This window comes from Spermophilus citellus (assembly GCF_964194105.1).
Source record: "Spermophilus citellus genome assembly, chromosome: 17".
NCBI classification, from domain to species: domain Eukaryota; kingdom Metazoa; phylum Chordata; class Mammalia; order Rodentia; family Sciuridae; genus Spermophilus; species Spermophilus citellus.
In genome coordinates, this window is record NC_138199.1 from 75,107,368 (window position 1) to 75,121,918 (window position 14,551).

At 58.2% G+C, this 14,551-nt stretch overlaps 2 protein-coding genes across 3 annotated transcripts; one reads left to right on the plus strand and one right to left on the minus strand.

Moving 5' to 3' along the window:
• Positions 1–9: 9 nt before the first annotated feature.
• SYNGR2 (synaptogyrin 2) lies at positions 10–3,672 on the plus strand. 2 transcript variants are annotated; one of them, XM_081270945.1, is made up of 4 exons: positions 24–259; positions 1,628–1,865; positions 2,334–2,473; positions 2,569–3,672. In XM_081270945.1, exons 1-4 carry the CDS (start codon positions 161–163, stop codon positions 2,764–2,766), a joined length of 675 nt encoding a protein of 224 aa, XP_081127071.1. In that variant the 5' UTR covers positions 24–160; the 3' UTR covers positions 2,767–3,672. The 2 variants fall into 2 exon arrangements, with proteins under 2 accessions (XP_081127072.1, XP_081127071.1); XM_081270946.1 differs by lacking the exon at positions 2,334–2,473 and having other exon boundaries at positions 10–259.
• A 1,403-nt stretch (positions 3,673–5,075) lies between these two features.
• TK1 (thymidine kinase 1) lies at positions 5,076–14,490 on the minus strand. The gene is made up of 7 exons (XM_081270944.1): positions 14,277–14,490; positions 14,165–14,196; positions 13,203–13,313; positions 10,572–10,665; positions 5,890–5,979; positions 5,515–5,634; positions 5,076–5,417 (listed from the first exon to the last, which is right to left on the minus strand). The coding sequence occupies exons 1-7, from the start codon at positions 14,340–14,342 to the stop codon at positions 5,223–5,225; spliced, it is 708 nt and encodes a 235-aa protein (XP_081127070.1). The 5' UTR covers positions 14,343–14,490; the 3' UTR covers positions 5,076–5,222.
• Between the last annotated feature and the right edge of the window lie 61 nt (positions 14,491–14,551).

A 14,551-nucleotide genomic window follows, 5' to 3' on the forward strand; every position in this document is an offset into this window, starting at 1 on the left:
AGCACTCCTCCGCCGTCCAGCGCGCCGCCACCTGCCGCCGCCGCTCGCCGGGGCGGCACTTTGTCCTCGGTCCCCGGCGGCGCGGCCACGCCCCTCGGCCGGGCGGGGCGGGGCCCGGCTGGTTCCTGGCGTTCCGCGGCGCGGCGGCGGCGGCGGCGACATGGAGAGCGGGGCCTACGGCGCGGCCAAGGCGGGCGGCTCCTTCGACCTACGGCGCTTCCTGGCGCAGCCGCAGGTGGTGGCGCGCGCCCTGAGCATGGTGAGCGGGAGCGGGCGGGCGTCGCGCGACCCCCGCCCGGGAGCGCGACAGGTGGCGGTGCCCGGCGTCCCGGGCCTGCGGCGCCCACGGGGCTGGCGTCCAGGGGCCAGCCGTGCCCTCCAGGTTCCCGCCCGCCGTCCCCTGGGGTCCCGGGCCCGCCGTCCCCGCACCCCCTTCCCCCGTCGCCGCGGCGCGGTGCCGGGGAGGCGCCGCGGGGAGCAGGCCTGTCGCCCTGCTGGCAGTGGGAGGGTCTTGGGGCAGCTCCAGAACAGGTGGCCGCGCGCGCGACTCCCAGCTTGGGAGTTCACGGGAGGGGACTTTCTGGAGCCACATGCGGGCAGGGAGGGGGTTGCCTGGTGCCTGGAAACAGTTTCCTCCCCACCCAGGAGCCGGCCCGAGTCCGCTGCCCTCCCCAAGACCCGGGGACTCAAATGTGCGCCCTCCCCGTGGGCCCGGCAGGGGGTCCTCGCCTATGGAACCCGAAGGTGGGGGGCCCCCGCCTGACTGTGAGGTCTGAGTGGTGCTGCGCTGGGAAGTGCCCGAGGAGCAGATGCTCTGTGGGTCGGGATGGCAGTGCCAGGAGGCCTGTGGGCACTCTGCTCCCAGCACCCGGAGATCCGCCTCCATCTCCAGCTGGGATAGGGCTGTGACTTCTAGCCCCAGACGCCTATTGAGGAGATGGGGTGCTATTCCCACTGGACTGGAGTCCCTCTGGCAGATCCAGCTGGTCCTTCCCCATGCTGCCCAATTTCTCCAGAGCACAGGCCTGTGGGTCAGACCACCTGGAGCACCTGGTGCAGGCAGGGCACATTTTGGGGCAGGAGACCAGAGGGCCCCGGGAGGGGAGGGACCAGAATGCTGAAAGGCCAAGACCGGAAGTCCTTGTAGGGAGAAGTGGGGGGGGGGTTGAGTCTGGACCAGGAAAGAGTTAGAGGGGCCAGGGCTACTGCTGGAGGGGGGCTTAGGGAGGTGGGATCCCCAGGCACTCTGGCGTGGCTTTCCAGAGGTGGGGAGCCCAGGCAAGTTGGCCCAGTGGGGGTACAAGATGATGAGGGGAGGAGTTATGACTGTGGAAGTCTTGTTTAAGACTCATTCACAGCGGGGTGGGTGGGTTGCCCTTCAGCTTCATTTCAGACTGTTGGAGATGACCCTGTAGGCAGGCAGCTGGGCACGGGTGTTCCCCAGTCCAGGAGTCCCTGGGCAGGGCTGGGGATGCTAGCCTCAGGGGTCAGCTGTAGTGGGAGAGGCATATGTTCACACACGCTGCCTGGGTCTCGGTTCTCTGGGTCTCAGAAGGGGTCCCCACTGGCTGTGCCCCCAGAGGGGCTCATTGGGGGCCACCCACTGGATGGCCTCTTTCTCCCCTAGGTCTTCGCCTTGATCGTGTTCTCCTGCATCTTCGGCGAGGGCTACAGCAACACCCCCGAGTCCCCCCAGCTGTACTGTGTCTTCAATCACAACGAGGACGCCTGCCGCTATGGCTGCGCCGTGGGTGTGCTGGCCTTCCTGGCCTCCGCCTTCTTCTTCGTGGTTGATGTCTATTTTCCCCAGATCAGCAACGCCACTGACCGCAAGTACCTGGTCATTGGCGACCTGCTCTTCTCAGGTATCCGTCTGTAGGAGTGAGAGGCTGTGGTCCTAGGGCTCTAGGATTAAGGGACTTGGGAGGACTGGGCACGGTGGCATCTGCCTGGAATCCCAGCGACTAGGGGATGAGGCAGGGTGGCAAGTTTGAGGCCATAGGCTTCAATTTAGCAAGATCTTATCTCAAAGAGACTGGGGAGGGAAAGAGTAGCTCAGGGCACCTAACCCCCTCCCCCCCAAGCAAGCAGGCTTTGCCTGTGTCCTGTGACCCCTGACCTGCACAGAAGGCTTCCAGACTGTCTGCTGAATCCTGTGGGTGGTGGGTACAAGGCGGGACTCGGGCACCAGCCCTCGGTCCTCTTAGCCCTGCCCTAGCTCCTGGGCTCACAGGCCCTGAAGCTTGGGGAGATTCCTGCCTCGGCCTCCCCCTCCCCAGCTCCCTGGAAAGCCCCTGCCACTCCCCGGAGCTCACCCTCCGTCCTCTCCCTAGCTCTCTGGACCTTCCTGTGGTTTGTTGGTTTCTGCTTCCTGACCAACCAGTGGGCAGCCACCAAGCTGCAGGATGTGTTGGTGGGGGCGGACTCGGCTCGGGCAACCATCACCTTCAGCTTCTTCTCCATCTTCTCCTGGGTAGGTAGCTGGGCAGCGGGCGGGTCTTGGTCCTCAGTGAAGACTGAGGGGGATCGGGGCCCCCTGTCCTGCCTAAACCTCAGGTCTCCCTGCAGGGTGCACTGGCTTCCCTGGCCTACCAGCGCTACAAGGCCGGAGTGGACGCCTTCATCCAGAACTATGTGGACCCCACCCCAGACCCCAACACGGCCTACGCCTCCTACCCCAGCGCATCAGTGGATAACTACCAGCAGCCTCCCTTCACTCAGAGTGCGGAGACCACTACGGGCTACCAGCCGCCAGCTGTGTACTGAGTGGCCGCAGGGAGGGCGCCCGGGGCCTCCCCCTGCCCTGGACTTTTCCTCCGGGCTGCCTCCTAGAGCTGCAGTTCCTCCTGTGGCCCACACCTGCTGCCGCTGTCCGGGCCTTCCCACGCCTGCCTGTGCTGGCAGAGCACACCCAAGTGCCTGTGCCCAAGGGCTTTGCAGCCACGCACCCCACAGGCACTTTTTAGGACAGGGTTTTTAGTTAGATGTTTTCTCATTGCTTTTTTTTTTTTTTTTGGCGATGCTGGGGCTTGAACCCAGGGCCTTGCTCTTGCTAGGCAAGTGCCCGACCACTGAGCTATAACCCAGCCCTCAATGCTTTTAATGACTTGCTAACCCTGCTGGAGTTGCCAGAAGCAGGAAGGTGTGGATGATGGGCCCTGTTGATAAGGGCCCAGCATCCCCCCATCCTGAAGGAGCCCAGCCCAGCCCAGGGCTGTAGTAGCCAGTTATTTGGGTTTTCTGCCAAAGATGGGTTGGGAGTCCTTATGTCTGTGTTTGGTGCTGGCTCAGGCTCCCTGCCTCCTCACTCAGGTCTGCCACTCTGGTCCCTTGCCTGGCCTCAGGCTGGGCCAAGCTCACTGCTGAACCCTCAGGGTCACCACTGTGCCAACCTCTGGGCTGGCTCCCTCCCTGACAGCCGTGGGGTGGGGCTGCTGCCACCCAGGCATGACTGGTAGCACTTCCTGCTGGCCCTACCAGGGGAGCAGGGAGGGACTTTGACTGATAACACCCAGCTTTATGTAAATATCCTGCAACTTCGGTTTAAGAGTATGGGGAGGGCAGGGGCACCCCACAATATTCGAATGTACTAAGAAAGCCTTGGGAGAAGATGCCCTTGCCCTGAGGTTGAGTCTGGATTGGAGATGGAATAAATGTTTTTCTTTCAGTTTCTACCGTCCTTGGTTGGATCTCAGCCTGGGGGAGAATCCCAGTGTGGCACCTGCTCTGGGGGCCTGGGCTCCTGGGCTGGCATTTTGAGTGAGGCCTGGCAGTGACTCCTGCATGCCTAGTGACACACCCCCTCTGCACACTGCCTCCCCAGCACCCAAAATAGCACCTGTGCTCAGCTTGTAAACAAGACAGGTTTTTCTGGACTGCCTTGCCAGTGCTGGGGGTTACCTGGGAGCTGCCCCTTTCCTCCCCTACTCCATGGTGAGGGCTGCCCCAGAAGGGTGATGGACTAGGGCCTCCACTTTTCCACAGGTGAGGGCTGAGCCTCTGGACTCTCCTGGGGAGGGAGCAGGGAGCAGGCCCATCTCTGGCAGGAGACACACAACGCCTGGCTTCCCCTTTTGGGCTGTTAACAGAAGTCAGAAATGGGCCCTGAGAGTTTCAAAATCTCAAGCACAAACCAACAGGGCCCCACTAACAGGGTTTGAGCCACAAGTATTCATGAGCACCCTCATGGGTGGGGCAAAGCAAAGTCCCCTGACACTGGGGACTTTGGTAGAGGTGTGTGGCCCAGACCTAGTAAGAACATTCCAGCTCCAGTGGACCCTGGCCTCCACAGCCTGCTCTCCAGGGCAGCTGAGCCATCTTCTTGGCTCCTGAACTATCAAGTGTCTCGTCTTACAAATGAAACCTGGCCTCTCAGCCCCAGCACATCACGCTTTTCCAATCTGGGACCCAGGCTCCTTCACCCATTTTTGTCCTGAAACCAGCCAGCCAGCCAAGCAGGCAGAGGATTAGGACACACTCCACGGTCAGAGGTAAGCAGTACAGACCGTGGGGGACTCCCCTCCCTGTCATGTGAGAGCTGTCTCCACAACCCTGGGGGCCAGGCCGAGATGACTTCAGCCACTGGTGACTTTTTTTGGCTGCACTGGGTAAGCACCAGGGCCTTGTGCACTCCACCACTGAGCCACACCCAGCCCCCAACTAGTGGGTCTTAATGGTATTTATTTACACTCTGGTGAAAAAATGCATGGCCCCCTCCCTCCCTCTCTAAGAAACAAGCCCCTGGGGTCTGAGCCCCAGCTGGCTCATGCCACCATCATTCTGCAAAACATCGGAAGGGCTTTCAGCCCAAAGTGCAGCAGTGGTCAGCAGTGCAGGTGATCCTCAGGAGCAGCCCCGGGCTCTGTGGGGATGGGCTGAAGTGTGGTGAAAATCTCCCAAGGAGAACAGAAACCCGCGGTGACGGCACCAAAGAGGAAGCCAGCCCGCAGCACCCATGTCACAACAGCATGCCACTCTGTCCTCAGCTGCAGCAGCCAGACCCCAAACCACCAGACACGCCGGCTCCAGCCCAGGGCAGACCTTCCCAGCAGCTGGGAGAACTGAGAAAGGGCCCAAGGAGGGAAGCTGTGACAGCAGACCAGGCACAGCCAGGACTGTCACATGGCAAGCCCCACAGGCAGACCCTCCTGCCCTCCCCAGGCTCCTCAGAAGGCCACCCAGCGCGCAGGGGCAGCAGCAGGGCCGGGGGCAGGTCCTGGGCCTCAGTTGGTGGGGCTGCACTGCAGGACCTGCTGCGGGGCAAAGAGCTTCCGGACAGCGGCGGCCTCCCCAGCCCTCCCCAGTGCCGGGCAGTTCTCCTTGTTGTCCTGCCCCGCAGGCTGCACGGAGGAGGACTTCTTGAAGTAGCAGAGGCGACACACGGAGTGGTACTTGTCTGCTCCTCCGATCACCTCGACCTGGCAGCAGGGACCAGAAAGGGATGAGAGGAGGGGCTGGGACAGGGCGGGGGCGGTCCCACGTCCTCCCCGCCCCGCAGCAGAGGGCGGGCGCTACCTCCTTCTCCAGGCCCAGCCTCTTGGTGTAGGCGGCTTCCCGGAAGCACTCCATGCACACAGCGGTCAGCTTCACCACGCTCTCGGCCAGGGGCACCAGGTTCAGGATGGCACCAAACGCCTGCGACGCGCGGACGGGAAGCGCTCAGCCACCTGCCAGGTGCGCGTCGAGGCTCCACCCTTTGACCCGCAGCACTGGGTCCAGGGACTTCGCCCTGACCTTACTGTCCCCAAGTGCCACACCCCGCGGACCCTCTGCCAACGCAGGGCACCTGCGGCAGCAGAAGCACCACAGCTGGGCAGACCAGCTCTGTGCCCTGTGCCCGCTGAGGCCCTCTCCCCCCTCGTCCCACCCGAGACCCGGGCCAGGCCGCACCTTCCTCTGGAAAGTCCCGTCCAGCGCGGCCACGATCACCGTCTTGCCGGCGTTGGCCATGGTCTCACAGAACTCCACGATGTCAGGGAACTGGGGGGACACGGAGAGTGAGCTCGGGCCAAGCAGGGCCGCCTCAGCCAGCACTCTCTCCAGGGTCCCCAGGGCAGGGGACCAGGTCAGCCACACGCCCTCCCAGCTGTGGGTGACGGGTACCAGTACCTGGCACTGGACTGTTGCACCTGGAAGGGGCATCTCCACATGTCCTTCCCTCATGGCCCTCAGAAGGACCCAGCCCTGCCAACACCTTGCTCTTGGACTTCTGGCCTCCAGAACCATCAGAGAATCAAGCTACTGCGCTGTTTGAGGTCCGGAGGGGGCTCCAGGAGTGCAGGTCATGCTTACCACCGACCTTCAAGGGATGAGCCAGCCGGGCAGCAAGGAGCCCGCCAGGGACAAGCCTGCCCACTGGGTTCAGTTTCTGCATTTCTGGGGAACCTGCAGCCAGCCAGCCCTTCCTTATTTTTGATAATTGGGGACTGAGCCCAGAAGGGCTTAACCACTGAGTCACATCCCCTGCCTTTTTATAATTTTTTATTTTGAGACAGGACCTCACTAAATTGCCTAGGGGCCTCACTAAGTTGTTGAGGCTGGCCTCAAACTTGGGATCCTTCTGCCTCAGCCTCCTGAGTCCCTGGGATCACAGGCGGATGGATCCCACCCAGCTCAGCCCACCATTTCTGAGAATCTTGATGGGGGAGGGATTAAGAGTCTGGAGGTGGGTTTTCATATTCTTCCACACCTGCCAAGAGTTGGGTGCTCACAGAAGGGTACTGGCACAGAAGGGCACTGGCACCCAAGGCTCAGAGCAAGGGCCACAAAGGACAGCAGTGGAGGACATGACAAAGAGAAAAAAACCAAAAGTCCCCAAATGGCACAAGACTAAATGAAAGGCCAGAGACAAAAACCAGGCAGGTGAACAGGAGAGACGGTGGTCAGGAACCAGCCAGCTGCTGCACCTCCACCACCACCACCAACAGGAAAGTGAAATGGGGGGACCTAAAAAGGTAACTCCCGAGAGAAATAAATACAAATGACCAAGAAACCCGGGAAGTGCCAGCCATGCTGGCCGTCAGCACTGGGAAGCACCGTCGGGGGCCTGCGCACACACCCAGAGGCCCGGCAGGTCCGCCTGTCCTCTGCTCTCCAGGCCACCCTCCAATTCTTGATTCTTTCCAGGTTTAAGGTCCAGGCCTTGGCCAGCAGCTGGCCTACAGCCACCTAAGCTGCCTCTCCACCCTGATGGCTCTAGTCACACCTCGCTCCCCAGACAGCCACAGGCTGGGCCTTCCCCATGGCTGGGCGCCCGGGTTCCTTAGGCCCTCTCTGGCCATCCCCAGAGGGCATGTCCTGCCTTAACTCTCCATGCCCCTGAAGGCCCTGTTCCCTCACTTCCTCACAGCGGTCACCATCTGACAAGTGTAAGCTCAGGCAGGGGCTGCGGCTGGTGTCCTCAGCACCCAGTGCTGCTGCCCCACAGGACGCGCTTGGGAACCGAGTGAGACTGGCGTCTTGGCCCAGCGACACACACAACAGTCACAGCTGGTGATAGGAACCCACTCTGTAGAAATACGTACCCTAAAGATCAGAAGGATCTAGGTCATCATGTTTCCTTCCTTTCTGGGCAGTGAGAGAGCGCTCAGCAGCCAGACACTGGCCCGGCACTTAGAGGGCCCTGGTGGTGGCCACATCAGTTTTTTTTTTTTGGACTGGGGATCGAACCCAGGGGCACTCCACTGCTGCGCCACACTTCAACCCTTTTTATTTTATTTTGAGACAGGATCTAGCTACCTTGCCCAGCCTGACCTGGAATTTGTGATCCTCCTGACTCAGCTTTCCAAGCTGCTGGGATCACAGGTGTGACCGTCCTCCTAGCTACTCAGTTGGCATTAGGAGACAAAATTAGGCAAGGCCACTCTGCCCAGGATGAAGGAGACAGACAAGACCCCGCCCCAGCTCTGTCTGAGCAGACAAAACACTATCTAAGCCAGAAAGCAGTGGACGCCCAGCAACTCACCACACACCACAGCTTGGGATATGAACCGCTCTGTAAAAACACGAACCCACAAAGATCAGAAGGGTACTGGGGCCAACCTAGCCACACAGTGGTGGCCTCCTTCCACACACCCTCACCTCAGCTTCCCGAGGGCACCTGCTCAATGTCAAAGCCCTCCTCCAGAGGGACCCCGCGGGACCCCAGGTCCCCACCCACACCCGGCAGGAGAGCCAGGCTGTCAGCCCGAGCACTGTTCCTGGTGGTCTCTGGCTGGAAGACACCCACACAGCAAACGACGGACTCCCATGTATGTGCTTCACTTTTCCTAGATTAAGCCTGTTGTGTGTGTGGCAAATAGAAATAAAACACACAACGATGAGAAACAGACAGAAACGGTCTCCATATTGCCACACAGTGCCACGGGCACTGTGAGCGCAGCACCCCGGCTGGGGCTTCAGCAGACCCTCACTGCCTTCCACAACCACGGGAAGGTCGTGGGGGGGGGAGGGCCCTTTTGGTTCTGCTTCACCACAGGAAGCCCCCGGACTTCTGTAGAGAACCAGGGCCCAGCGGCTGGGCAGTCTGGACATGTTTTTCTTTTGGTGCTAGAGGAGCACTGAGCGCAGAGCTAGTCTCTAGCCCTGGTGATGGTTTTACACTGGGTGTAATAATTCTTCAAGAGCTGGAATCCAGGCTCTGGAACACCAGGAGAGCTTCCCAGAGCTGACTCCCAGTCCTCAGGTCCATTCTGAGAACACGGCTGGAGGGGACAGGGAACGTCCACCCTCTGTCCAAACCCAGCTCACCTTCTTGCCGGGAATCACTGTGCTCAAAAGCACATCGAGGATCTGAAATGTGCCTGGCATGCCCAAGGCGGGTGGGCAGATGCCAGCTCCCAGAGGTCAGGAACCCAGAGTGGGCATCGGCAGCTCTGAGTCCATCTCAGAGAGGAGAGGCCCCACATGTGTGGGTAGGGAGCCTGTGACTTACCAACCAGCCCAGCTTCTCCCTCCAGGGAACAGGGCAGGCTCTGCCTGGTTGACAGGCCCTGCTCAAGCTGTAGGTCAGCAGAGGTGACATAAGTGACTTCTAGACTGGCCCATGAAAACCCACACCCAAAGTGTGTTCTGGATTTTCCTTTCCATTCTGAATGGGACCCCCCTGATACAGTGGCCAGCCCCCTGGGCAGGTTCTCCATCAATCGAGTTGGAGTCACATAGGACCACGTGAGAAATAAGCTCCGATTGTGTGTCACGCTTTTATCAAATCACCATGTGGCATACCTTGAATATATTCCATCTTTACTGGACGATTAAAAAAGAAATGTGTGGGCTGGGGCTGGGGCTCAGTGGTAGGTCGAGCACTTGCCTAGAACACATGAGGCCCTGGGTTCAATCCTCAGCACCATATAGAAATAAATAGTTAAGAATATCGTGTCCATCTACAACTAAAAAAAAAAAAAAAAGAAAAGAAAAGAAAGTCAGCCTGTAATCCTAGTGATTTGGGAGGCTGAGGCAGGAGGATAGAGAGTGCAAAGCCACCCTCAGCAACTTAGCAAGGCACTTAGCAACTCAGCAAGACCCTGTCTCTGAATAAAATATAAAAAAAGGGCTGAGGATGTGGCTCAGTGGTTAAGCACCCCTGGGTTCAATGGCTGGTCCATCCTGAGGATTGGAAAAACAATGTCCATCCTGCTCAGCCTCTGTTATTTGGGGTGCATTTGTCGTCGTAGCTTTCACTGCCCCCCCCTAATGGACTGGAGGTGAAATCAAACCCGCCTAGGGGATGAATTAAACTAAGCCCCATTGAGAGCAGGCTTCAGCTTCATTCATCCAAGATAAACCTGCAACAACAAAACCCCAAAGCACAGGTCAAGAACCGAGACCAAGGACAGCCTGCAAACTCCACCAGGGAACATGCTTCTGAAGCAACAGAAACGCAGTCAGCCGGAGAGACTAACCCAAGACTTTTCAGACGGACTATAGAAGAACAAGGGATTCAAGGCAAAACCAAAAGAGTAGATTGTTAAGCTTCCCCTGGACACCCTGTTCTCCAAGACCAGCCAGATGCCAGCAGCCTTCCTACGGAACACGGCGGTGCCACACCTTGCAAAGCAGCAAGGTTGACCAGCCAGGCGCTGGCCACCCAGCCCAAACCAGGAGGCAGACACGTTTTCACCTTCCCACCCACACATCCTGGCTGCAAGAACTGCGAACGGACGTGCTTCAGCAAGGAGAAAGATCAACCCCCAGGAACAAGCAGAAGAGACAAGGAGCCAAACAACACTCCCCACACACAGTGTTAGAAATCTAATCTGGGGCTGGGGATGTGGCTCAAGCGGCGGACACAACAAAGATGTTGTGTCCGCCGAGAACTAAAAAATAAATATTAAAAAAAAAAATTCTCTCTCTCTCCTCTCTCACTCTATCTTTAAAAAAAAAAAAAGAAATCTAATCTGTTTTGTTCACTAAACTATTTTTAAGGGTTAAAAAAAACCCTATATGACCGTGACGTGGAAGCCAGTGAGGGAATTCAAGGTATTCTGACACGAGTCGAGGCACGTTGGCCTCGTTACTGCAGAGAACCTCCAAGCCAGCGCGGGGAGGGGAGGCCAGGCCAGGACACTTACGAACTGCCCCTCGTCGATGCCGATGACAGCCGCACCCAGGGCCTCCTGGGCCGTGTCCCGTAGCAGGCAGGCCGGCAGAGCATCCATGGTGTTCCTGGCAAGGGGAAGCCAGGGTGAGCAAGGCCGGGGGAGGGGCCTGGGACCAGATATGTGTGTGTGTGGCCCTCGTCTGGCACCCCCGCCTGCAGAGCAGCCCCGCCGCCGCCTGGCAGAGCTCTAGAAAGCCAGCAATTAGGGGAACGGCTCTGGGAGAATACAGGACCCTGTTCAGAAGAGCATCTGTTTACACAAGTCATCTCAAAGTCCAAGATAAGCCTGCGAAGCTCTTCTCTCCGGTGCCCTGGGGTGGGGGGCAGACAAGGCCAACTTTGGTTTTTGTCTTTTTGCAGTACCAGGATGGAATCCAGGGCCTCATGCATGCTAGGCAAGCACTCTACCACTGAGCCAGCCCAGGGGAGACTTCTCCATCAGGGATAACACCCACAATAGCTTTGGGGCCAACAAAATGTTTTCCTTTCTTTTAAAATTCAGAATAGTCAGGTGTGGTGTCGCACGCCTGATCCCAGCCACTTGGGAGGCTGAGACAGGAGGATCCTGAGTTCAAAGCCAGCCTCAGCAATAGCGAGGTGCTAAGCAACTCAGTGAGACCCTGTCTCTAATAAAATACAAAAAAGGGCTGGGGAAGTGGCTCAGTGGTTGAGTGTCCATGAGCTTCACTCCCTTGTACTGCCCTCCCCGCCCCCAAAAAAATTCAAATTTTCAAATATGTGAAAATTTTCAAATTTTCACATAGGAGCTAGGGGTGTAGTTCAGTGGCAGAGCACATGTCCAGCATATGCAAGACCTCAATCCATAGCACCAAAACAAAAAAAAGTATTTTCTTTTGGAGGAAAGGGTCCACAAATGCCATGTGGCCCTGGGCAGCCCATAAGCACCAACTCAGGCTAAGAGGTAAGCAGTAGGGCAGTGACCCACAGTTCCCTCCCTCTGGCACCTCCAGAAAACTAAGGAGCCCTCCAGGATCGCATGGCTCCTCGCTGGCAGAGCCAGGCTGATCCCAGGCTTGGAGCGTGGACCCGCTGTCATCCGGCTGGGAGGATCCCACCCAGCCGTGCTATGAGAGGCATGTGTGGGAATGTCCCAGTGCCATCAGGCACTGTGCACCTCCCATCCCCCTAGCAGGCCATTTCAGGAATGGAAAGTGGTGCCCTGTCCTCTGCCTTTCCAAATAGTTTCTATGTTTTTCTACAATGTTGTTTTCTTCTGTTCCCATTTCTGCCTAATCTTCTGAACTAGACTTCAGAGAGGGTAGTTTCCTGAAGGCTCAGCAGTTTGTAGCTGTATTTGTAAAAAATAAAGCACCTCATGACTACTACTTAGTTATTATCTTTCAATAATAACAGTCAAGATCTGGGAAGAACATGAAACAACATTTTGTGCATTTCAAATTCCCTCTTCCTGGGCTGGGGTTAGGGTTCAGTGGTAGAGCACTTGCCTAGCATGTGTGAGGCACTGGGTTCGATTCTCAGCACCACACATGAATATGGAAAAAAAGTGAAAATAAATAAATTCCCTCTTCCCTCTCCAAGCACACAAGACCAGAGGGAGGACAGGAGCAAGCCAGCTATGGCTTCGACCAGGGTGGTATCTCTCCTGTGAGAGTGACTTGTGACCCCTGGCAGAGCTCTGCGATCTGACCTGTCTGGAAAGTACATGTGACAATTGCCCATCACCTCCTCTGCTTTCACTGTCTTTCTGGATGCTCGCCCCATCCTGGCAGTGGACACCATGGTTACGAACCACCAGGAAACAAACATGGAGGAGTACGCGACCACATCAGCTAGCCTGGCCTGGCCAGAAGAGTTGCTTGAACCCTGGCACTTGCTCTAGGCTGGGCCACCGCTCCCTCCACGCCACCTCCCACCCCAGGCTGTGCCCTGGGCAGCTCTGTTCTTCAGACAGCCAAGAGCAACCTGGGGATGTAGGCCCAGGACGCACATGTGGCTCAGCACAGCTGTCACTGGGTCCGTTCCAGAGGACTGGGGAAAGGGTGCCTCTGGCTCACAATACCAGCCCTGCTCTGCGCCAAGGAACTAAATTTAACCTTGGCCCTGAGGTTGTAGGCGGAAATATTCGCCAAGATGATAGGGAGCCAGCGAAGGACAGATGACCAAAACACGAAACAAGAATCAATGCACAGGCCAAACAAAACCCGTGTTCAGCCTCTGCACAGGTGCAAGCTCTAGATCAGGGTTTCCCAATGTTGGGCACAATGGTCATTTGGGGCCTGGTTTTTCTGGGTGGCAGGGGCTGTCCTGGACAACACAGGATGTTTAGCAGCATTCTTGACCTCTACCCATCACAGGCTAGAAGCATCCTATCCCTCTTCAGCGGTGACAACTAAGGATGTCTCTAGATATTGTCAAACGGTCTGGGGGTGGGGCAGGAATTTCTTCACCACTGCTGAGAACCACTGGCCCCAGGCCTAGGCCACCTTGCCAGGCACCCTGGAGGGCATGCCAATTTGAAAGCCAAGAATCAGAGTTACTAACAATCCCTGCTAAACAAAGCTGCAGTGTGTTCTGTGCCTTGGGATTTTCCAGGACAGGATCAGAGGGAGCAGTGACTGACCGGTCGTGAGTGGAGAAGCTGTTGCTGTAGCGGGTGTCTTTGGCATATTTGATGACAAGGCACTTGTACTGGGCGACCTGGAAGCGCCGGACTCGTCTCATCAGCTCCGTGCTGCAAGAGTAGAAGGTCAGGAAAGGCCAGCCTGCAAGGCAGCTCCCCATCGCCCTCTTGTGGCGCACAGCCTGCATCCCACCACTGTCCCAGAGCAGAGCGTGGGAAGAAAGGGCAGGGAGTCCACCGAGACACCGAGACCAGCCCACAGGGGGTGCTGGGCATCACTTTGGAGCACGGCTATCAGTAACACCCGCAGGGGGCTGGAGGCCAGAGTGCTCTGTGGGTAGGGTGGCCAGGAACGGTGCCCAGCCAAATGGTCCCAGGAAGGACTGGAGGTGCAAGGTTCTTAGGGATACTGTGGAGACTGTGGGCAGAGGCTGGCTGCATTCCAGGGTCATCTTACCCCAGAGCTATTCAGAGTGAACACAGGGCTTTTCTGAGTTAACTTTGCAAAGACTTTTTGTGCAACAGCTCTTGCTTCTGGGAAAGAATTCCGACCCTGGGCTCCACCCTCTAGCAAAAGCTTGGGAATGGTCCCTTGCCTGGGGGAGCAAGGCTCCTAGGCTTCAGATCACGCGGAGCAGGAAGTTTCTTTGGCCACATAAGGAAACAGCTATAGAGTGGGGGCGTCCAGACACTCATTGCCTGGCCACAACTGGACGCTCTTGTGAGGACATAGAGGGGTAGGTGCTAAGCTGTGGCCAGCTGTGGCCGGCTGCAGGAAGGCTTGACCTGGCGGGCGGGCGCAGGCTTCCTCTGGGACCGGATTCCAGGGAGGACAGGAATGCGGGCGGGAAGGTGCAGGCCAGGCGGTGCAAGCTGCTCTGGAGGGAACCTTCGAGAGGGGCGGCCGGCCGGGGTCGCGGGGGTCCCAGGGAAAAGGTCTGCCCACCCCGAAGGACTATTACCTTTTTCCCGAGAACATGGGCCCGAGAATCACCTAGGAGGTAAGGAGAAGTCATTGTGGCCCGCTCCACGCGGGCACCACCGCCCCGACCCCCGCATCCCCCGGCCCCGCACCTGGATCTGCCCCCGGGTCTTGCTGGGGGAGCCGGGCAGCACGGTGGGTAGGTTGACACAGCTCATGGCGGCTCGGAGACCCCTGCAACAGGCAGCTGCACTCCCACTACACCCCGCAGGTTCCCGCCGATTCGGCGCCCATACCTTTAAACTGCGCACTGGCCAATCAGGAGCCTGCGCCACCAGCGCAGGCAATCAGCGCCCGGCGGAGCCGGCGGGAGAGAGAACCTCAGTAAGTAACTCAAGAATTGGGCCCCCGCGCGGCGGGAACAGGG